The 23868-nt window shown below is 45.1% G+C and overlaps 1 protein-coding gene across 1 annotated transcript in view; it reads right to left on the bottom strand.

Moving 5' to 3' along the window:
* LOC120841309 (PE-PGRS family protein PE_PGRS30-like) overlaps positions 1-21703 on the bottom strand; it is a 45768-nt gene extending 24065 nt beyond the window's left edge. The window contains exon 1 of the mRNA XM_042292559.1: positions 21484-21703. Coding sequence (XP_042148493.1) covers positions 21484-21703 — 220 coding nt within the window. The remainder of the gene's footprint in view (positions 1-21483) is intronic.
* Positions 21704-23868: the final 2165 nt, after the last annotated feature.

Genomic DNA, 23868 nt, shown 5'->3' with positions numbered 1-23868 from the left:
TCTCTAAAGCACGAACAGTATATCCCAAACTAAAAAAAGAACAACACAGTGGCTTTTGTCGGGACCCAAAAGTCCAATGACCTGTTGTCCTGAATGAACTTTGACGAGATAAGAGGTAAATCGTTTCGACGATGGCCCTAGATGTGAAACATTACTGTGGTGTCATTTTTCTAGGACTATTGACCCTGTGCGCTGATCAAACTTAATTGTAAAATACCACCCTTTGTATTTTTTGTAATTTTGGGGAGAAAAAAAGGGGGGGGGGGGGGGATTGGCACATTCAAGTTCGCTGTTTATCGGATAAATCCAAATTCACCAAAATTTTTACCGGGGTTTTTTTCTTATTTTTTCGGATTTATCCGGAAACAAGGAACTAACTATACCAAATGTAAAGGCTCTGCAATCGTATACTAAGGATTTATTACCCAAGAACTAAGTGTGGTAAAAACGAATAGTATCAAAATAACGTGAGTGAATAAAAGCAATAAAACTGGCATAAAAAAAAACGTTCTGAATTTTTTGAAATTTTTAATAATAATAGTAATATTCTTTATTTATTTGTCCAAACACTATCAAGGAAGTCTAACAAGCAATAAATATAACAAATTAAGGGGCAGATGAGTGCTCATTCAATTAGCTACGGTACTCTGTAATTGATGACGAGATGTCAGAGTGAGGTGGAGCGTTGGTGTTATACAATGACTGGATCCTAGAAAATAGTAAAGTGTTACAAGGCGAGTGAACATAAACACTAACCAAATGTCTCGTTGCAGGTAAAGGAAAATGAAAGCTAACTTTCTCAAGTAGCTGCGCTGAATCCATTGCCCAATCTTTAAGTTTACGCAAAAAACGCAGTCTTGAACAGTTCTTTTGATTGACGCAAATAGAAGTGGAAACATAGTTATAAAATAACGGCGCTCAAAGAACCTATCAATCACAATTCGAATAACCCTTTTCTTAATACTTTCAATTCTCATAACCTGCGTGTTTTTTTTTATTGAGTTTTGTGTGACAGACGCAAATTCAAGTCGTGACTTTACTAAAGAATTGAAAAGACACATAGAAGAGTGGAGGTTCCTAAAAGGCTTCGTCAATCGAGATACTATTCTTAACACTTTATATTCATTGCCCACGACAATATATGGTCTCTAAAAGTTAAGCCACTATCAATCAACACAGACACACAAGATCTTTAATGAGTGATACACGCTCTATTAATATTCCGTCGAGATTATATGTAAAATAAACAACTGCACGCCGTCAACAAAGAAACAAAAAAAAAAATGTTTTCTTATTTTTTTGGGGGGGTCGATTTTGTCAGCATGGATCAAAATCAGTTGATTTTGTTGCCATGCTACATATCTGTAGATATCTGTAGCGCGAGCTCGCGCCGCCACTTCCATGCGTGCTCTGAAGCGCGCGGTGCTTTGAAAACGATATACTAAAACTCTCTAATGTCATGAGCTACGGAGCGATAATAAGGTACTTCGATCTACACAGGTTTGCTTTGCGAGCGCGAGAGAGTCGCAGGAAATTATGAATAAACGAAACTGTACACACGGTTGCTTTACACACACATGCCAAGGCCGAAAGGCGCGGACCCGACAGCTTGTCAGGGAATCGAACGGTCCGCTGAAGCGGACGAGCTCACCAGGCAGATTCGTTTACGCTGGTAGAGGCATCGCGCGGCGTTCGCGCCAAACAGTGAACGAGAACAGTTCTTTCACGATGCAAGAGGTGGCGGTAGCAGTTGACTTTCTCTTGGCTTGCCCTTGCTCGCGATAGATGTCGCCGCTGGTCGAAAGTTGTGATGGAAAGCCTAGATTTAAGAGAGGGATCAGCTTAAACCAATGAGAGGCGTTTGCGATTTAATGACGGACGCCTGCTGGCCAGATTGCTCAGAAGTGCGCATGCGTAGCGTTGTTGCGTGGCGAGGAGGTAAGCGGACGGAGAGCGCAGACGCTCGCGGATGATGAACGCTTTCGACACCACCCTCTCGCACCGCATTGCAAACGTAGCCCATAAACCACCTCAGTAGGCTCGTTCGATTCAAAGGGGTAACCAGGAGCCCTAAACTCGTCAAGCACAAAGTCGGAGCAGAAAGTTCGCGATGCGGTCCGATTGGACGTCGGCGGAGAAAGCGCGAAGTCATCGTCGGGATAGGCCAATCGGTGTGCTCCGTCAACTTCGGCTCCAACTTTGTGTTTGTCGAGTTTAGTGGCCCACACAGGAAACTTGAAACACGTGGGGCAACACTTGTCCACCATATATGAAGTGAAAGTTGGAGTCCGGCAGTCCCTCTTCTGTTTGGACGTCCACCGGGCAAACATCGCGGCTTTCCTCCTCGCCTCCTCTGCTTTTCTGTGACGTCAGTGCTCGTCATACTTGACGTTACAGGTAACCTGCACATAGTGTCCCTGTTGCCTGCCCATCTGTTGGCGCCGCGCCCCCGTATCCTTCCCTTTCCAGTTCTCAGGACTTCAAGAATAGCGGAGGCCTTGAGCGATTAACTGACAGCCAATATGGCATGTGATGTCCGGACCCACGTGATGAGCCTTCGTGAAAGACACAAACTACCTTGGAAAGAAAAACTTTCATTTTTCACACCCTTAAAAAAAAAAGAAGTCCGGACGGAAGTGGGTTTTGCACTTTATGTGGCGGAGAAGTATCACATCAGACGTTCTTAAAGCGTCCTGTTTCTACAGCCCTTTACCTTCTCCCTTTCACCGGCGCAGAAAAGTGTAAGACGGTGTACTTCCGGTATGTGTGTTGAGCGACGACCGGAAGTGCGCCAACCTACATTGTTTTTGCACCGGTGAAGGAAGCGCAGGTAGATCGAACAAGCCTACTCTTATCAAGCAGTCGGAAACACTCTGAAATCTAAGTAAATAATAATGTTTGTTTAACTTTTTTTATAGATATAAATTTACGTTTCAAAACTCCCTATCATTTTGACAGCCTTCGTTAAAATAATTAGGCGTCTTCGGTAGATGCGTTAAGATTTGTTCATCTAACCGCTTTCGCTCTAGAATAGCGCTTGCGTTTTGCTCTATCAGCCGAGACTGAAAGTCTGAATAAAGTCTCATTGTTACCACAAAGTTTCTTCCGAGCTTAATTGTGTGATTCAACTGACCCGAAGAGAATTTGCCGCTTTAGGCGCCGTAGAGAGCTTAAAAACGTTTTGGGACAGCGCCGTTTCCCTAATTGTTTCCTGTTGCGAATGGCTGATCGCTTTGGCCCGGCGGTGGTTAGTTGCCCTGCAGGGGTTTTACTGCGGTGCTTTAGGAAGCAGCCCTGGGGTCTACATCGCCCACAGCCAACTAAAGCGATTAGCATCTTCAAACCACCAAGAGAACCTGGACCAAACTCCGGTTCCAGAGAGCTGTCACTCGCCAAAGTTTCAAGTGGAGAATAGATGAAGGCTGAAGCGCAGTAATCGCCCATCTACACCTTTGACTTCGCCCCTAAAAACCCTAGCTTTCTTGACGAAAACAACCAGGGAGAACGCTCATATCTCTAGTATTCCTACAATGTTCGCACAGCTGTGGTGCTAAAAACCGTTGTTTTTCTGCTAATCTTTTTTTTCTTCTTAATGTCCACAATAGCAGTGCGACAGTTACATTAAGAATGTGTGAAAGCTTTATCGCTTCTCCGAAGGAGGTTTAATGTTATGTAGCTTGTTTTCGTACAGCGCGTCTTAACAACCCTGCTATGCTCTAAAAAGAAGGTAAGATTTTATGATCAGGTTTTATATCCTGGGTTGGTAAGCAGGCACGCAGTTCTAGAGAATCCTTAAGGGAAAGAAAATTAAAGTCCGTCCGCATTCTTCTTACAACCTATTACTTCGTGGTATGGCTGACATGGCTGCCACGAGTTATTCAGCCATATCGTGCTCGATCTAGTAAAAAATGTTGAAGTCGTTAAAGCAAATGTAATTTCCCCATATGGCCCTGTAAAACAGGTTTGTGTGCTGCAATGTGTAGCCTTATGCTGGGCCCAAAAAGTGGTGTATCCGTCGAGTGAGGTGTATATAAAGTAGTAATTACGGCTTGAGGCAATGCGAAAATTCAGGCGTATGGTATTTTATGGCTAACCTGGGTGGCAAAACGTCTGCTATATGTGGCAGGTGGACCCACAAAATGGTGTTATTGAACGAATAGTTTTGTGCACATATCGCCCGTAAGCGTTGTGTATTATGTGAAAACTATACATCTGAAGGCAGTCGGAATCCGAAATAAAATCGATTGTGATAAGATGAAAACACATCAGCGTGTTTGAAATTGTTGAGTATAAAGGCACAACAACCTTCTCTAGGCTAGACGTTAATGCTACCAATTTCTGTGCTTGTTTATTTCTTGTCTAATCAAGACGGCTCTGTTGAAATATGCAGCAGTGGTGGAGGAAGCTACTAGAAATGATTAAACAAATCCAGGTTCCGCGATTTGGTAATTTTACAAAAACATAAAAACCCTCAGTTGAAAGAAACAAGCAGAACAATGCGTTTTTAAAATTCTAAATATTATTAATCAGTCTATTTGAGAATTAATCAAGGTAGCAGAAGTCTACTTTACTACTTAATCGTGAGCGGAAAAAGTAGTGCTCGAAACAACTTTTTAATTTCAGAATCACGTTTGTGAGCTGCTATGGGCACGTTTTATTGGAGGGGTTAATCTTTGTACTTCGCCCTTCAAGGCATTCATTAAGATTCTTTTTCTGGCATACGCCACCAGGGGGTGCTCTAGTCTTTGACGTCCCGCAGAACATCTGGTTTGTAAAAAGAATGAACAAAGGCCACCTCACCACTGCTGCTTCAAATGTAGATAAGGGGGGGGGGGAGGGGGGGGGGGGAGGGGAGAGGCAGGGACCGGTGGCCGAGGGGTCTAGCCCACACCAGCTCGGAGCACGTGGAGCGAAAGCTCGCGCCGCAGAACCCAGGGATCCTGGCCTCGATCCACACCCCTGCTCGTTTCGATCTGAATGACCATCGTACCGGTGTGCGGTCGTGTATCACTACTGCGTGGTGCACGTTAAAAACCCCAGGCTTGCGGTTGTACTGCGCTGGATAAATTCCTCATCTGCAGATGGGAGACAAGTCGCCCGTTGAGACAGACTAAGTTTTAGGCTGTATAAGCGTACACGCAACCCAATTTTTTTTAAAGGGACCATGAAATGATTTTAAAATCGAATTTCATCCATTGCACGTCGTAAAAGGTGTGAAAAGAAACACAAAAACACAAAAATAGGGAGCAAAAAAAAATTATTTGCTATAGAACTTTTAAAAGAAAACTGGACTCTTTTGCGCCTTCTTTCCTTCGAAAGCTCGCTGCCTTTTCACTAAGATGCATCCGCGGAAACGGAGCAAGTCAGCCGAATCCACGTCGCCTATTGGGTAAGAGCCTACCTCACCAGCACCGCGATCGTAAACAACAAATATCCGGCGAATGTTTCCTAAAAGTTTTGTTAAATAATATTGAGATCCACATTTTGTAGCATAATTAGAGATGTGTGGCGCAAATTGCCAAATTTGATGATGCTGAGAGCCAAGCGCCATCTATCGTGTGGTAAACGAAGCAACTACTGCGCGTGCGCAGTAGGGCAGGGCTGACTTCAGTTACTTGGGTCGCTTGGGTCGCGACGACCTACGAACGGTTATTTCCTTTGATTTCCTTCGTCTCAAAACTCTGACTGACTGAACGTTTATTTTTCTACGTGTTCTTCTCGCGCGTGCCGACTTCAAGCAGCAAGAAAAAAAGTACTTAAAACAGACCACGACGAACAAGAACGCTGGATCCGCAAACACCCGAGAAAAGCGACAACGGCGACGAATCCACCAACTCCGACGAAGCGAGCTGCTCAGAATATAGGCCAAGCAGGCACTCCGACTCGGCGCAGCGTTGCGTCGTCGCAAGACCGCCTGCCTACGACCGGCTGGCGTGCTGAATGGAATATGCCCGCGCTACCCTTGTGGACCCTTCCCGTATTATAGTTTGGTCGCTACCTCAATTTTAGATTAAGAGGTGAGGTCAATCTCTTCCCCTTGTTTTCCGAGGCCGTGTTGACGAACACTCGTCGAAAAGGGACTCTCGTCGATTCTATCTTCTTGTTTTGTGTGATATAGAGCTGAAATAAACGCCGTATGGATTACCTTCGTAACACGGCATGTACACTTTGTTATTGGTATGCCATTTTTATTCTGACAGACTGCACGCCACCGTCGAGCTATAACAGTTCGTGGGAGGTATACGTGCAATGCCGATCCAAACTTTCTTTGCCGAGTGTCGCGTCAGTATCGAGTTGCAATCGTAAAAGATCGGTCCCGAAGCGTTTACCAACAGCGCGAATACAGCACTTCCATCAAGCGCGCGCGTCCGCTCCGAGTGTGAACAGGTATTTACGAGGCTCTTGCTGACAATCGTAGTTCAAACGTATCTTTTTTAACATCGGCTCGCTCCTGCATCTCCGAGGCCGCGAAAAACGCCGCGGCAATTTGTTTCCATCTACGTCGCTTTGCAAACGACTGACACGGGCCGCCTTTTACCAACAATGGCAGTTGGGTTGACTTCTGGAGTCTTCACCGGAAGACTCTCTGCACTTCCCAACAGGCATACCGGCGTATGGGACTAGTCCCATGCTGTCGCCACGCAACATATCTCATTGATTTTCGCTCAGCTGAGATGCGGCGATGAGAGGCGCCGATTCAGAATATACATCGGTGACATCAGCGCAGTAAAACCTACCGGCGCACCCCAACTCGTCGCCGCTAACGCTCACATTCTCCTATTGCCGAGAAAACTTCCGGTTCCGGAAACAGCACACGTCACGGCTTGTTTTGCGGTCAGTTGGAGAGAAAGAAAAAGTCGAGATTTCATTAATTTATTGTGTAGAAGTTAATAAACCGAGACGAAAACGGATGCCTGTTCGGCATTCAGTGAACATTGACGGTTTAATGTAAAAGTTACCTGGGAAAAAGTAAAAAGGTCATTTCATGGTCCCTTTAATGTAGATGAAACGTTTAACCCCTAATTCTCCAGGTGAACGAAAAAAGAACGATGGTCACTATTAAAATACAAGTATTTTCTCATACTGGTGCAATCAAAAATCCTCAAAAGAGCAGGAACTGTTGAATTAAGACTTTGTTTCGAGACATTTTGAGCTCGGACAATTCCGGAGTGAAGTACAGCAACGGAAACGACAGTGTGCTTCCTCTCTTTTCCTCTTAGAAAATGCAGTATGTGGGCGGCAGTACCATTTTAATTCTTGTGACTGCATCGGGGAAGGGCCAAAAGGAGCTGCGAATCGCAGCTTAAATGCCACTGTCAAAGTTGCAAGTTACAAAAAGCAGAGAGCACAATGTCCCCTTAACAAATTTCTTGACCTCCCCCCCCCCCCCCCCCCCCCCCCTTCCTCCCGCCGTGCCTTACACTGGCCTTTGACCTTTTGGGGGTGGGCTATCTGGCCCCCACACTCGAATGAGTTGAGAACATTGTTTTAGATGGTCCAAAATTTTTTATAAATGAAGCTTGCATTAGAACACTACGAATGTTTGCATTAGTTTATCTGGTTTGGCGATCACTGAAAAGAAGGTTGCTTCTGGCATTTTTGGGATAATTTTGTGTTTTAATAGTGAAAATATACACAGTTGATATAAGAAACAGGCTGGGCATTGTCGAAAACCGCAAAAATCAGTTATGTCTCAATATATTGGGAACATGCATTGTTTTTGTTTCTCATCATATGTGTTTTTTCAGTCTGCCAGCCTTGCGCCTGTATCGAAGTTGGCAACTTTCGCACTTCGCTATACTTCACTGGTGCTCAATATTTTTTTTGAATTTGGCTGATTTAGGGGTTTTTGTTTTTGCTCATTAAGTAAGGTGTGGGGCCTTCACAGTGTACTCTATGTATGTAATCATGGTATATAATTATGTTTTTCTTTTCAGGAATGCTCCATTGCTTTTCTTGGTGGTCAGTACCCAGGGCACATAGCTAAGAGGGTGACCTATAAGTAGGGTGTGTATTTTCCGGTTTTAACCGAAAAACACCGATAAACATCCGTCGGTGACGAAAATATAAAATCGGTTAAAACCGAAAAACACCGGTGGTTGGATTTTTTCGTTCTGGTTAAAACCGAAAAACACCGGTCGTGGCATGATTCCGACCTAGCGAAACCTTTTCCCCGTAGAGATTCGTCAAACGTGTTATCTCGTGGATCCTTCCAGTGTTTATAAATGGCTTGCACATGGCGTCAGTCCGCCCTCCTTTCTGGAGGTCAAAAGCGTCTAGTGAACGCAGTGGAAGCTAAGCTCTTACACGCCTTTCCCCTATTGTGTCTCCTATGGCCCCCTTTTGTGGAAAAATTAACGCGGTGGAGGGTAGGCCCTCGTGCCCTTTCCCTATTGTGTCTGGTCAAGTGATGTCGGTGCAAGCCACGTATTCAGAGGTTGCTGTGGTTCCTGGAAGACACTGCCAACGTCCGTGTCATACAGGAGCGTGAGTTTTCATAATTGTGGGTTATGAACCGCAAGCAACCTGCTGCCATGACGGATGCAAGCCTCTCAATGTATGCTTGCATCTACTATAATAACCAAGTGTGAGAAAAAGATGCTTCCTAAAAAAGAAGTGTATGAAATATGTGAATAAAATTGGAACTCTCTGTCTGTGATCAATCGCATTTTTTTCCACCGATAATCACCGATTTTAGCCTTGTCGTGAGACGTTCCACCGAAATACACCGGTGTTTTGAAAATAAATAAACACCGAAAAACATCCGCCGATTCTTCTCAGAAATGAACACCGGAAAGTACACACCCTTCCTATAAGACATGCAAAAAGAAGGAGAAAGGAAACAAGCGTCGTTTCTGGCACATGCCTTTCGTCAGACCACACAGCAAGCCGCAAGTTTAATGTGTATTTTTGTAGTATATATTTAATCCAGTGTTTATGAGCAATAAATATGTGAGAAAAGATGCCAATTTTCGTAGCTTATTTTATCAAATATTGCATGATCCTGACAGGAATGTAACAAAAGATGCAGGCAAGCTGTTGGACTTACAACATTTTGCAAACCTGACATCAAGGAACAAGGAGGGAAGACACCAACAGGAATTGCGATTGTTGTTTGGGTCCCTCTTTTTCTTTTTGATTCGGGTTTCTACTGTTTTGAACTTCGCCTTCACGTCACTCGGCCTGTATGCAGTCTAGACTAATTTTGACTATCACCGTTCGATTTCTAGCATTAAAAGATTCAACTAGATGATGGTCAAACAAGCCTACCACGACACAAACTTCGATAAAACAAAATTACGAGCACACATCATATAACGGTATGGTACTAGTGTCAAGTGATTCACGAATACAGTAAAATGACATGTAATTGTATAATGCAATGTCCTCGCATTTACTCCATTCATCCATAAGCTGAGACTGGAGGAAGCTATACGCCATTGGACCAGTCATACGCCTCTTTCTCCACGTGGTCATGCTCTCGTCCATACCTACGCGCAGAAAGCAGGGTAAGGTGATGAAATAGACGCGGCCGATTGATCCCACCGGCACGTATCTCCCACCGCAGTCTCAGCTTATGGATTAACGGATTGTATATAAGTTTTGTCGACTACACACATGTCCACCTAAGAATGGGGTGTGTCGGTATTCCCAGTAGTGTGGAGAGTTTAGAGAACGGAATATATGTACAACTAAGAATTGGGTGTAACTGCAATCCCAGTAAGTGAGAAGAGTGTGGAAAACGGGATATATGTACACCTAAGACTAGGGTGTAGTAGTATTCTCTGTCACCGAGGAGGGTGGAAAGCGGGATATATATACACCCCGGGGTGGGGTGTGTCTCTACGCCCGCTGAGTATGGAGGTGTAAGGAAAACGGGACACATGTGCACCTCAAAATGAGGTGCATTTGTGCACCCCTTTTTGGGGTGTAGCGTATATTCCCAGGGGGTGCCGTATATCGGACAAGTTACATACACCCAAATCGGCACAAGTACTACACCCTCTTTTTTTGTAGTGTTCCCTCTGGGGACGTCATTTTTTGTGGCTTGAAGAACCGATCAAAGTCGACTTGCACCTGACCTGAATTCGCTCTGACGTATGCTTGACCTGGTGAAGTGACGAACGATCAGTCGGCAAAAATCCACGGCAGCAGCTGCAGAATTAACAGTAAGCATTTAGCCATGTTGTCGCTCTCTGCGCTTCCGTGCCTTCTCAATATGTTACTACGTATAACATCGCCTTCGATGGTCGCTGGCGGACTCAGCATGCTGAACCAAGTACGCTGGACTAAGATTCATTCGCCGCGGACAGTCGCGTGCTAGCACAGGGGACCGTCGGCGACAAGGCACACTTAGTCCACTTGCTTGAGCTCTCGTTCATGTTGCACTTGTGACGCCGAGCAATGGTGTCGGGCTGCGCGTCGCATAGACCGGGGTTCGATTACCGCTGAGCTCCGTGGTGATTCTCTTTGGTTTCGATTGTTTGTTTCTAGTTAATGAGTACATGTGGATTGTAATATCCAATAATGCCTTCTACATGCTTTGAATGCTTAAGCATTGCCTTCTACGAGCCATGCATCGTTTATGTTGCCTTGGTCTGCGTGTAACGCCTTTCGTCACAATCGAGCGATACACATTTTTTTTTTTTATAAAATCCAGCCTATAAACAAAATTTCTGTTAAAAATATCGAGGTTCATAACAGGTACGTGACACTCTGGAATACGTTTTTTTAAAGATCAATTCGCATTTAGTAAAGAATGAAGTAACACAGCGCCTACACTAACTGTGGAATGAACAGAAATAAATTTATCAATACCTAGTGGCTAGTAACATGAAGTAAGTAAAAATACCTTTACATTTTTCTGGTTTGCCTCTCCTCCACCTGGCATTTATGTGTATGCCAAAAAGAGCAAGAAATAGAGTCGAATGCTTCATTAAAGCGTACGATTCCTGCATGGCGAACGCTGTACAAGTCCCAGAAATTGTGTTCTCTAAATATACAATTTTATATGAAAACATTTTACATATTTTGAACAACTTACCAACATCCAATTATCTCATCTGTTATATAAACACAGGGAAACGATTACCTAAATAACTATAGTATTCCGAGACCAACATTTAAATATTTATTCTTATAGTTCGATTGACATTTCTGCCAAACGTTCATGGAGTTCTTACAAAAAATCTAGAGTAAAAGGTGCGTCAGTTTCCCATTTAGTGTATTCGCTTCCGAAGTGTGAAATATAGTGACTGCCACTTGCGGTCCTAATAGTCTCAAATGCCCGGTAAGAATTTAATTAGTGAACAGAAGACAGCAGCAAACTCTCTTTCAAGCTCGGTATATACAGATGTTTTAAACATCGGCCGCGTGCACTGTAGAAAGAAAATCTGAAAATGAAAAATAGTGTATTAAGTTATACTTGCTGCATCAATGACCACATGTATGCCTTCTGGTCTGCTTTGTTTTTCTTATAATCTTCTGTTCTTTTAATTTTCCTATTGCTGTCCGTACCGTCGATATCAGCGCTTACGATGTGCCCTCGCCCGACTCAAATTTACACCCATGCAAATGGCTGATGCATCTTCTAGAACTTGACTTCCAAGACTGGAGTATTGAGGTGAGTCTCAACAAGCCGTGGGCTTCGCTAGAAGTTGGGACCCGCCGTAATTGGTTGGACAATCATAATTTATAAATAAACACAATGACACGGCCATGAATGGTTCACAAATTCACATTTATTTACCGAGATTACACCATACCCCAACACAAGCGAGATTACATCATACCCCAACACAAATTGTGTTCTGCATATGTATTACATTGTCTACTGTTTTTTGTACTCACTCCTATCATAGTCCCCACTGGAGGACTGATAGTATTATGAAATAAATAAATAAATAAACTCACCCCAACGGACACTTCGAGCAGCCAATGCCGATCCAACGATACACGTGCACCATATGACGTCACGTGTCGCGTGTCGCTGAGCTCAACTGAAATGCCACGTGACATGACCCAAGCCACAAATTCACTGCGGTGGCTCGTAGCGTGGTATATTGTAAGCTGAAACGGAGTTAGTGGAGTTAGTTATGGTAGGCGTACGCCAACGCAAAAGGGAACCAAGCGACCAACTGCTTCAGGCAGATCTCCACTTTCGAAAAGAAGTTAGGATCTGAGTGAGCCAAAATGCTCTGTTGGCATGGGGTGTGGTAGACGTAAAAGGAGAATCAAGGCTCCGGGTGAGCCAACTGTTGCAACCCCGTTTTTTGCCATCCCCATGATTAGCTACATCTCAGACGACCTAAAGGATAAAAACCACCACAATCGGCTTTCGTGCCCTTTTATGCCTTCTTTCAATACACGAGAAACGAGCAGGCATGCACGCACGCACTCACTTGTTCCGTCACGTATATCCGAGCGTAGCCACCACCGACCTCCACAGATATTCCAATAAAAAAAACACGTTATTGGATAAGAACGTCCAGAGACACATACACGCCGAAATATAATCCCACCTACAGACACAGCCACAAGCAAACGCGAAAAAATGCGCTGTACGCTTTGATCAATTTCTCCGCCCTTTCCCGATTTTCATCTAGTGGAGGGATGTCCAGAACGCGGCCTTTCGAAAGCCAAGTCGGCTTGTGCATTGACCTTTCAAGGAGGCATTGACCATGATGGGCAGCAAAAATATACAAACAGAAAAGCGCGCTCTGGATATGGGTTTAGAGCCTCCTGTTTTGTGTGCCGTAAAACACTCAAGATCTCCGACGAATATCGCCTAAACCGCCGAGATCCAATCAAACAAGCACACACACGCGCGGCCGAGCGTGCATGGGAATGAGAGAAAAAAAAAATCATCTACGAAGCAGCCAAAAAGAAGATGCACAAGCCACAGGTTGCACAACGAAGATTACGGCGTACGTGGGACAGCTTCGCGTCACGAGCGTCAACCCCGTAATCTGTGGAAGATCGGATCAACAAGCTTCCCGCATCTCCGTTCCTTCGTTCGGGCAAACCCCGCGTTCAGTGGCGTGTGTAATGGACGCAGGTCAGGCGCGTGGGCTCTCTGACCGCTCATCGCATCGATGGGCCAGGGACGTTGCCCTTCCCGCCGTATGGTCGAGGGTAAACTCCTGACGCCAAAGAAAGACTGCGATAGATTCTCGGTGCATGAACGTCGAGCGATCGAGCGGTGCGTTTCTAGAAGAAACTCCGAGATGGAGCCTTGTCTGCTGGTGAGTGCACAACCATCATCAACGATCGGAGGATCTCGGAATATAGGAAGCGGGTGTCTGTTTCTTGCGTTTTGACGACTCTGTCGGGAAGTATCCTAGAGTCGGTTGGGGGCAACGAAAATCGTCACGACTAGACCCACTAACTAAACTACGCTTCAGCGTGCCAATCACTTCGGCAATATTGGTGCTTAAAATAATCGTTACCGGTTACCTTTAGCCTTATCTAAAACTGCAGGAAACAATTTTCTGTCCTTAGAAAATATTAAAATAGTTCGGGACACAGCAAATCCTTACAACTGAGGTTCTCGATACCGTATCCAGAGCAGTGGAAGTCAGATTTTCAAATCGTAACCATCGTCAATTGCGCTATCTCTGTACTAAGCACAGAAATGGCAGCGACCACGAAAAATTTGGGGACTGCAGTGTGAAAAGTAGAGTTTGAGACACTGGGAATTGCCTGAATTGGGGGCGCTTCACAGTGTCCCTGATAAAAATAGAGTTCGGCGAATTTTAAAGGTGCATTTATAGAAACGATTTTGAATATCTTCCGGCACATGAATTGTACCCGATGATAAATAAATAATCGATAGTTCTGAAATAGTACTTAAATAATTTATTCAAACTATAATTGTAGGTTAGATTGAAGTGAGCGCCTGTCCTTATTATAGGTCTCCCAAATCGAGAAGATTAAAAATAAGATTTTTTTTTTTTTGTCTCGGTAATTTGGGCTTTAAAAAGCTCGAAGCAGCAAAGGTAGAGCAAACCTTGACCTTCTTTAGTCAGAGTCTGAGGTACTGTTCCCCAACTTTCTAAACAAAAGTGCCCAAGTTAGGTTTCATTCCTGGTAGTTTCGCAGTCATCTGGCATCGTTGTGCCTAAATCGCCATTCAAAAGTGCCGGAGTTAGGCTTCCAATTTAGCTGTTCGGTTTTCATGTGGCAACTTTGGGCCAAAAAGTGCCTAACGAGTGCCAAAGTTAGGCTTCCATTTTGGCTTTTTGGTTAATATGCGTGGCAAATTTGTTAATTTATTTAACGATGAACAGCGTGGGTCAAGACCCGGGATGTCCACAGTAACTCAATTAGTTCACACAATACGCGAATTTTCGGCTACCATTGATACAGGCGGTCAAGCTGACGTAATATTTCTAGATTTCACGAAAGTTTCTGATCTCGTTTCTCATCGAAAACTGCCACACAAGTTGCTTTTTATTATCACTAACGAGGACATATTACGTTGGCTCGATTCTCATTCAACAAATTTACGGCAGTATGTAAGTATGGATGGTGTTTTCTCGCCTGAATCATCTGTCTTATTGGGTGTGCCCCAAGAATCAGTTCTTCGGCCACTCTTGTTTTTAATATTTATCAATGATTTGAAAACAAATAATCCGTCAGTTCATTGTCAGTTTTTTTGCCTATGACTGTGTTTTATTTTCTAGTGTAAAGAGTCTGTCAGACCAGGAATCCCTTAATCGCTGTCCCTGTTCGATTCATTCGTGGATGGGTAGATGAGTGGATGGATGTTAATGACCGGCTATACCCTTTGGAACTGGCGGCAGCTTGCGCCACCTAGGCTAACATTTCGATGTCCCTTCTTTTTTTTTTAATTTATATAAATTTTATTTTAACACTACCCCTCCCCCCTTTAAAAGTGTTTCCATTCTCTACTTTATCTGTTTTACCCCTCCCTAGATCTTTCCACCAATCTTCCAATCTACCCTTAATTACCGCAATTCTTTCCCTATTCATTAGTCCATTCATGTCAGAGAATCCCAGTGCCCCCTCCAAATCCGTATCCCCTCCCTTCCCCCCCCTCTCCCCCCCCCCCCCCCCCCCCCCCCCCCCCGAAGAGGGTGGGACGAAGCCCCGTGCACCTTACAATTACATGTTCTATAGTTTCCCTTTCGAGTTTGCATATGTCGCATAGAGTGTCTATTTCCTGGAATTTAGCCCTATATGTGTTCGTTCTTAGCACCCCCGTTCTAGCTTCAAACAGCAATGAGCTCCCCAATGAATTATAACACAACTGTTCCTTCTTTATGTCTTTCTTATTGCCCTGTATATTATTAAAGCTGATTTTCCCTGCTTTCTCTCTTCCCGCAACTTCCTCTGTTTCCTTTACTCCCTTTCTACTGATATGCTCTGATCTGCCCCATCTCGTGTAATGTATTTAGATCTCAGCTTGCGGGTTCGGTTTGTCCACTTAGTGTTTATACTTTTCATATATAGATGCTTGTGCACCCCCCCCCCCCCCCCTTTTTTTCGTTGCCCACCGTGTATCCTCAATATCAGCTAGTCTTTGTTCAAATTTTACTCTACTGATCGCGTCTCTTCTCTCGAAAGATGCCCAACCCATATCCCCAAGTACTCCCTCGTTTGGTGTATTCCCATGTGCCCCCAATGCCAACCTACCTACACTCATTTGCTGTATCTCCAAAACTGCCTAAATTTCTGACCACATACACAATACCGCATTCCCAAATGAGAGTCTTGGCACCATGACTCCCTTCCATACACCCCTAACGACTTCATATCTATTATAGTTCCAGAGTGCCCTATATTTCATAATAGTTGAATACCATTTCCCCTTCTTTATTATAATATCTTCATGCTGTTTTAAATACTTTATTCCCTCACTTAACCACACTCCCAGATAGTTGTACTTTTCTACGTGTTCTATCACTGTGTCCTGTATAAGGAGTTCCACCTTCTCGTCGTTAAAAACTATTACCAACCGGCGGAAACTTCAAGCAACTTCCTGTCAGCTATTTGAGCTCCATCTCTTATCCGTTGGTATTCTATTAAGCTCTTCCGGTTTCCGCCGGAAAGATGATTTAATAGGATGAGATACATATTATTGTTGCTGTTTACAGATTTAAAAAAATTATCCTGGTAAGATGAAACAAATATTTTGCTTAGCTAAAGTTTCGCCATCATACTTTGCTCTCATTGGCCGGTTGTTTTTCGTATTTTAACCTTTGAGAACAGTTGAGCGTCGGCTGCCGCGCTCGCGTATGCGTCGGCTGCTCGACGGCGCCTGTGCCAGCGGTGCGGTGGTGGTTTTCGTTTGCGGCAGCGGCCAGTGGCGTGGACCTATTGGTTATCGGTCTATTTCTTCTACCAGTACACCGAGCAAACGAAACCTTGTCTATTGCTCGACTCAGTGGTGCTCTAATTCCAGTTGCAACAGCTCTGCCAAGTTATTTAGGTTCCCGATCGAGTGACGAAAGGTAAAGACGGGTTGCTATACTTCTGGTTATACAGTGTCGGATTGCCGAAAACTTGCTGGTGCATGTTTCATTATGGTAGAGTTATTGTAGGAGGTCACAAAGGACAGCGCATTTATCTTAAAAATAGCGGTGTGGGCGGTATCGGTGTTAGAGCACCGCAGCTCGGTAGCACGTGCGTGGAGCAGCTGGCGCTGCAGAAGGAACCTGCGAGAGACCGTGGCGATCGAATCACTGTCGCTAACTACTGCAAAGTTAAATGCGTGATTGCAGGTCTGTGAATACTTGAATAGTAGTTTCGTGTAGATTTTGTTACTTTGTTGTGCCGTGCAGTGAACGTTTTTAGAGCGCAGCTCTTAGGGGCCCGTTCCCGGCTTGAGCGGCGTCGGCGTCGCCGTCGCCGTCGGCGTCGCCGTTGGCGTCGCCGTCGGCGCAACCAAGGTCATCCCAAGGTCACGTGACCCCTCCAGGTCACGTGACCCCTCCCAAGGTCATCTCAAGGTCACGTAGGGTCATCTTGGGTTCACGTGACCCCCAAGGTCACGTGACCCCTCGAGGTCACGTGACCCCTCTGAGGTCACGTGACCCCCAAGTCACGTGACCCCCGAGGTCACGTGGTCTCCCCAAGGTCATCTCAAGGTCACGTGACCCCAAGGTGACCCCCAAGGTCACGTGACCCCTCTGAGGTCACGTGGGGGTCACCTTGGGGGTCACGTGACCTTGAGGTGACCCTCATGTGACACCCAAGGTCACGAGACCCCCAGGTCACGCCTCCCCGAAGTCACGTGACCCCCCTCCCCGAAGTCACGTGACCCCCCCCCCCCCGAGGTCACGTGACCTCCCCCCCCCGGAGCATATTAAAGAATGAGGGGAGGAGGAGGAGAAAGAGGAGGGGTCTACCCTCTCCTCAGTACCCTTCACTCCTCCTCCTCAAGAGCTGCGCTCCAATTCGGCGTTACAGGGATTTGTAAACGGCTTTCACTTTTTTTTGCCTAATAAAAAGAGAACTTGCAAAAGAAGTTTGGACTTGTGCTCAGACTGGCGATGTGCGCCCATCTTTAGCCGCGAAACAGCAGCGGCTGGGCGCACTTTGCATTCATTGATTGATGATTTTATGAGAACTGGCTGTCACTGAACATGCACTGTTGCCAAGCCGATTTCAATCGAGTGACGCAAAGTCAAGCGCAATCGTTTCGGAAGCGTCGGACATTCGCAAAAAAAGGTAAACACACTTTTCTTTTTTTCTAAAAAGATTACATTGTATTGTAGAAGAACGAGACGGCGGCAATGGAAGCAGTTCCCTCTTCTTTTAACATCACCGACAATAAGATGCAAATTCGTTCGGAGTTTGGAGGCTGCTCCGAACTCCGAACAAACTTGCATCCTTTTGTCGCCGAGGGTGAGAGAGAGGGAGAGAAGGGACCACACTTCTTACACCCTCCCCCATAACCAATCAGTTGCCATGACGACGGCGCGCGTATTGTTTTGTCTATTTCTTATTGCTTTTGGAGAAACCCAACGCCTTTTAGGGGAGATTTGGCGCTGCCATCTGCAATTGGAGTCCCAATGGGAGGTATAGGAAGATTCCGCCGGTTGCTATTACACTCGACATGTCCCTACTGAAGTTTAGGCCTAAAGTATGCCCTTCCCTGCGGCAAATTATAATCAGTTCCTGTATTGTTTCACGACTTTCTGCTACGAGTACAATGTCGTCAGCGTACATTAACCGTGGTAATACTTGATTTACTGCATGTCCTTCCTCAATTTAAGTCAGGTCACACCTAGGTTGCACTGCTCTTATCTTTTCTTCCGTCTCACTGAGTTATATCATAAAGAGAAGGGGAGACAATGGGCAACCCTGTCTAAGTCCCCTTTGTATTGCTGCTGGTCTTGTAGTTTTGGCTTCCCATGTTATAACCACCCTATTTTCCGTATAAGCCCGTTCTAGAAACTTAACCTTGGTTCCCCCTAGCCCATATCCCTTTAGTTGGTCCCAGAGTTTTTCCTGGTTCACATTGTCATATGCCCCTTTGATGTCCAAAAAATGCTACCCATAATGGCTGTTGACTTGTCATTGCTATCTCTATGCACTGAGTGATTGCGAATAAGTTGTCATCTAGTCGTCTCTCCCTCTTAAAACCGTTTTGAAGCTCCCCCTGAATCTGCTTTCTCTCTGCCCATTCATCTATTCTTCATTTTACAATTAGCATAGCTAGTCTGTATATTACTGAAGTTACTGTGATTGGTCGGTATGATTTGATACTGTCTTTGTTTCCCTTTCCCTCATATAATATTATCATCCTGCCCAATTTTCAGTCACTGGGTACCTCCCCTCCCATAAGTATCTGACCAATAACCTGCCTTAGTTTCAATTTGCTTGTTTTGCCTAGAACTTTTATCAGTCTCATTTTTATGCCGACTGGACTCGTCGCAGTTCCAGCCGGAACCTTTCCTTTTGCTTTTTCCCCATTCCCCTGTAGTCATTTCTTTTTTTTTCTTTTCACTATAATCCTCCTCTTGTGTTCTGTAGACGCTACCATTCCCTATGGCCAGATCTGGTTCTAACTCCGAAAATGCTGCTTCGATTGTATGTCTAATGTTTTCTCTTACATCTTCCCCTCTAGCTTTATGCCTCCCGGTGTGGTTAGTGTCTGCTCGTACCCCGCGGTCTTTTTTTTTTTTTCTGTGCACTGATGTGTTCCCAGAACCTTATTGCTGCATTTCTATTCTTCTGGTTTATCTCTATCATCCACTAGACCCCTCCTCCCAATTTCAGCCTGTCTTAATGCTGATTCCTCCAGCTTTTTTTCCTGAAATTCCTCCCATTTTAATGCTACTTCGGACAGTGTGGCCCCCTTTCTTTGCCCATCTGTGTTCTCTAGATGCCGCTTGGCATCTCGCTATTGCTGTCTTAACCTGTTTATCCCACCAGCTTTTGAGCTTGCGTTTTAGTTTTCTCCCTCCTTGCTTGATTCAACATTTCTCTAACTCTCTTCTGAAAACACTCAGTTTCATATGTCAATTCTCCTTCCGGTTGCTTGGGTACAATGTTCTTAATTTGCTTAGATACCTCCTGTAATTTTTTAACATTTAAGTTATTCCTACCACCTTGTTTCTGATTTTGCATTTCTGGTTTTACTGTGCCAAATCTGATCTTCATTTTCTTATGGTCGCCCCCCAAACTTTTCGTGCCTTCCTCGTCTATTTCCATACCTTTTAATTTGTTGTATATCTTCCGCGACGTTAAACAGTTGTCAATAGTCGAGTGCGAGTTCTTTCTTTCCCATGTTATTTTTTCATTAAATTTTACCTGAGCGTTAACCAATACCAAATCAAGAGCTGCGCAGGACTCCTCTAACATCCTCCCTGTTGTATTCGTATGTCCATCAAAGTCTTCCAAATGCGCATTCATGTCCCCCACGATAATTATTTCCTTGTTAGTGCCGATTTCCCTAACGTGTCCTGATATACATGTTAAGTGTTCTGCGTTTTTCTCGCCAGCATCACTCCCTGTTTTCAGGTACACGAAACCTATGATTGTGCCTGAACCCCCAATATTGCCTTTGATCCGCATATGTTCCCTGCAGAACTCTCGCTCCCTTTCCCATTCCTGAAACTTCACTTACACCCCTAATCCGTCTCCCTTCTGTTCCCCATTGGCTTGGTTGAATACAACCCCATGATATCCCGGTATGTATGGTGGTTCTTTTATATCCTTCAGATGTGTTTCTGCTAATCCATACACTGCAAAGCTTTCGCTTTCTAATTACTCCTCTATCTCCTCTCACTTTATTCTGTTCCTGCCCATCTGCATGTTTATGAAAGCTCTGTTAAGTAGCCTCTTTCTCCTGCTTCAGCGTGGCTTCCTCCCACCTTCCTTGTGCACCTCCCCCAAACCCACACCCCTACTCTCATCTACCCCTTTGCTTTCCGATGCCCCACTGATGTGCCCACCACGTCTTCCCTCTCCTACAGGCCTTTCGACTCGCTCCTGAAAGGATTCCTCTCCTTGAGTGCTTTGGGGCCTCCTAAAAAAGCCATCGCCTTCCCTACCATCCGCCACCCAACGGCCCTCCCCCCACGTAATGGCTGAAATGAATACCGCTCCCTTCAAAAGCCTGCTCGCTGTTGTTGCGCAACTCCCAATTCATGTTAATCACCTTAAAACCTATCTTCCGTCCCAGTATCCAGATGCCCTGGTTTGCGGCTATCGCAGCTCTCTTAATGTGAACACCCTGCCCCCACACCTCTGGCAATGTGCAGGCATGGATCTGTACGTTGTCCGATGTCGCCCTCAAGTTCCTCACCACCCCGCGCGACTGCTTCCCCACACCTTCCCGTTCCCTCGTAGTACATCGTTCAGTCCCCCTGCTATCATCACGAGGTTTTGGCCTTCTTTTGTCCCTTATAGTGTCGCTTTCAACCCCTCGATCACTGCCCTCATTAAGTGTTGCCCAATCTGGACCCTGGCGTCAATCATCACCCTCTCAGCTACTGCCCCCGGCACCTTTCCATGTTGGACTCCCCTGCTATGATCGCGTTGCCATTCATATCTTCCCTACTCTTTGTTAAAGCAGGGGCTTTGTCCTTTGACTTTTCCTCCCCCTTTTTCCCGTCTCTTCTCCTTCTTGCTTCAGTGCTCCTTTGTACGTCCTCCCCCCATTCCTTTCCACGACCGTGTAATTCGCTGTGCTGCCCGATGGCCAAAGGACCACCTCCTCTGCCAACTTCTCTTTTGCCTTCACCAGCTTCTCGTACACTGCCTTTCTTTCACTTCTTTCCCTTTCCAGTTCCGCCTCTAGTTTCACAATCCTTGCCATTAGCTCTGTGCTCTGTGCTTACATCCTGTCTTGTAGTGCGTTTAGGACGTACTTTCTACACGTGAACTCTGTCATCACTGCCTCATATACGCTATCAAACCTAGTGTCTTCTATGTCTACTGACTTTTTGCAGTCACCACACTGTACGTGTGTTCCCTTCCTCCGCCCAGCAAGTTCTCCGCCGTCCAAACCTTTGATTTCGCCCTTCTCGTCCCTGAGCCTCTCTCTAGCCTCCTTCCTCTCCATCTCCACCTCCATCCTCTCTCGTGCCTCGCGCTCCTTCCCGGGTTCCCCCCTCATCATTTCCAACATTCCCTTCATCTCATTAGCATTCACGCATATCCGGCACTGGTACTCTTTGCCCGCTGCTTCCTTCACGCTCGCGAACGGGGTTTCCGTGAGGAAGCACATTGTTCACAACTACCGCATGCCACGTTGGGCACATCCGGTTTGGCCTTGTCCGATGTGGCCTTGTCCTGTTTTTTTGCCATTCGCGTTCCTGTTCTGCCCAATATCTGTAAATCCAACCGAGGAGAAAAAAAAAGTGTCCCTATATCTACTCCGCCTCAAATTGACCAACCGAGAGAGAGAAAAAGCGCTCGCCAAAAGAGTTCATCTATACGTGTTCGGACACGTGACCCTACACTACCGTTACCACCACTTCCCTCTACACCTAAATTCCTACTGCACCCTCCTGATCCTACTGCTCCTTTGAATCTGCTTTATGCTAAGCCATAACAAGTACTTTTAAAAGAAAACCCAGATACAAAACAAAAAGTTTTACTTAGCTTCGAGCTCCGGAAAACACGTCCGATCCTTGTCTTGCCAGTCACAGTCGTGTTCCATTTTGAGGTGCACAAAATGGAGCGTGGTTTTGAACTCCAAAAAGGATGTTTAAATGACTGTAACGCGTAAAAGTATACGTTTGTCTTTCTCGTATTGTATAAATGCCGAACCACTGGTGTCTGTTGATCAATTTCGATATCTCGGTGTTTTAATCACTTCATATCTAAACTGGATCGCCCAGGTAAACTACATAGCCAAAAAAGCTATGCAGAAACTATGACTTTTGTTATGCAATCTTTGCCACTGCACTGCTGAAACTAAGTTGACCGATTATAAAACTACTATCAGACCCATGTTAAAGCACTCAGCTGTTGTCTGGGACCCACCCCAAGTCCTTAATCAATATGCTTAAGGCAGTCCAAAAAAAAAAGAACGCATTTTGTGTGTAATCGGTACAGTTTAATGTCTTCGGTTTTCGACTTATATGCTTTGTCTGGATTGTGCGATTTAGCAACAAAACAAAATCTAGACCGCATTAAATTTGGTTTAATGTGCTCCGATTCAATTGGCGTTTGCGTTTTAGCCATTACACGGATATTAATAAAACTAGGCCCCGACGAAACAAACACCATCTAACTCTCATGAACCCTTATGTAGAACCACTGTGTTTGAAGCCTCCTTCTTTCCCAATAGTGTCAATGAATGAAACAAGCTTCCCAAGGTTGTTTTTAGTTCGGTGTCACTTGCTACATTTAATGATGCCCTATAGAAGCACTTTGTTGAGTAGCTAATTCACTGTCCTGTTATTCGTCCATGGTCACCTTGGTATGGTGCACGGTTACACTTGTACGACTCTCTGTTTTGGCGTTCAATGGAATGCTGGAAATATTAAATAAGTAACTTTGGCTGAAAATCGGTACATAGGCCGTTATGCAGGGAGCCTGCTTCGTTCGCCCCCGTCTTGTTGTCGTTTTTACACAGTTATTTGTATTCCCTGTTTTATTAAACAAGCGAATTCGTGCTGTGCTCTTTTCGCAGCACAAGTACGAGCAAGGGTGATGCTGGCCGAACCTCCACGTGGCACCACAAGCGTAGCAATCTTGTCAGTAACCGCTCTCAAAACAATTGAAAAAAAATGAAAGCCATTTACAACTCCCTGTAACGCCGAATTAGAGCGCAGCTCTTGAGGAGGAGGGAAGGTTACTGAGGGTCAACTGTTCTCTTGGGGGGAGGGGGGGGGGGGCATGTGACGCTGTTGGTCACGTTACCTCGGGGTCACGTGACCTACCCTCTAAATCTAGCGGGGAAATTTTTCCGCTAGATTTAGCGGGGAAAATTTCCTGCTAGATTTAGCGGGGAAATTTTCCGCAAGATTTAGCGGGGAAAATTTTCCGCTAGATTTAGCGGGGTAAATTTTCCGCTAGATTTAGAGGGGAAATTTTTCCGCTAGATTTAGCGGGGAAATATGTCCGCTAGATTTCGTGGGGAAACTTTTACGCCAGATTTAGCGGGGAAATTTTTTCGCTAGATTTAGCGGTGAACTTTTTGCGCTAGATTTCACGAGGACGTTTTCGCTAGATTTAGCGGGGAAAATTTTCCGGTACATTTAGCCGGGAAAATTTTCTGCTAGACTTAGCGGGGAAAATTTTCCGCTAGATTCAGCTAGGAACTTTTTCCGCTAGGTTTAGCGGGGAAAATTTTCCGCTAGATTTAGCGGGGAAAATTTTCCCCTAGATTTAGAGGGGAAATTTTTCCGCTAGATTTAGCGTGAAAATTTTTCCACGAGATTT

The sequence above is a fragment of the Ixodes scapularis genome, unplaced genomic scaffold (assembly GCF_016920785.2).
Source record: "Ixodes scapularis isolate PalLabHiFi unplaced genomic scaffold, ASM1692078v2 PGA_scaffold3__209_contigs__length_174095766, whole genome shotgun sequence".
NCBI lineage: Eukaryota > Metazoa > Arthropoda > Arachnida > Ixodida > Ixodidae > Ixodes > Ixodes scapularis.
Note: the sequence above shows the minus strand (reverse complement) of the source record. Positions and strands in the feature narration are given on the sequence as shown.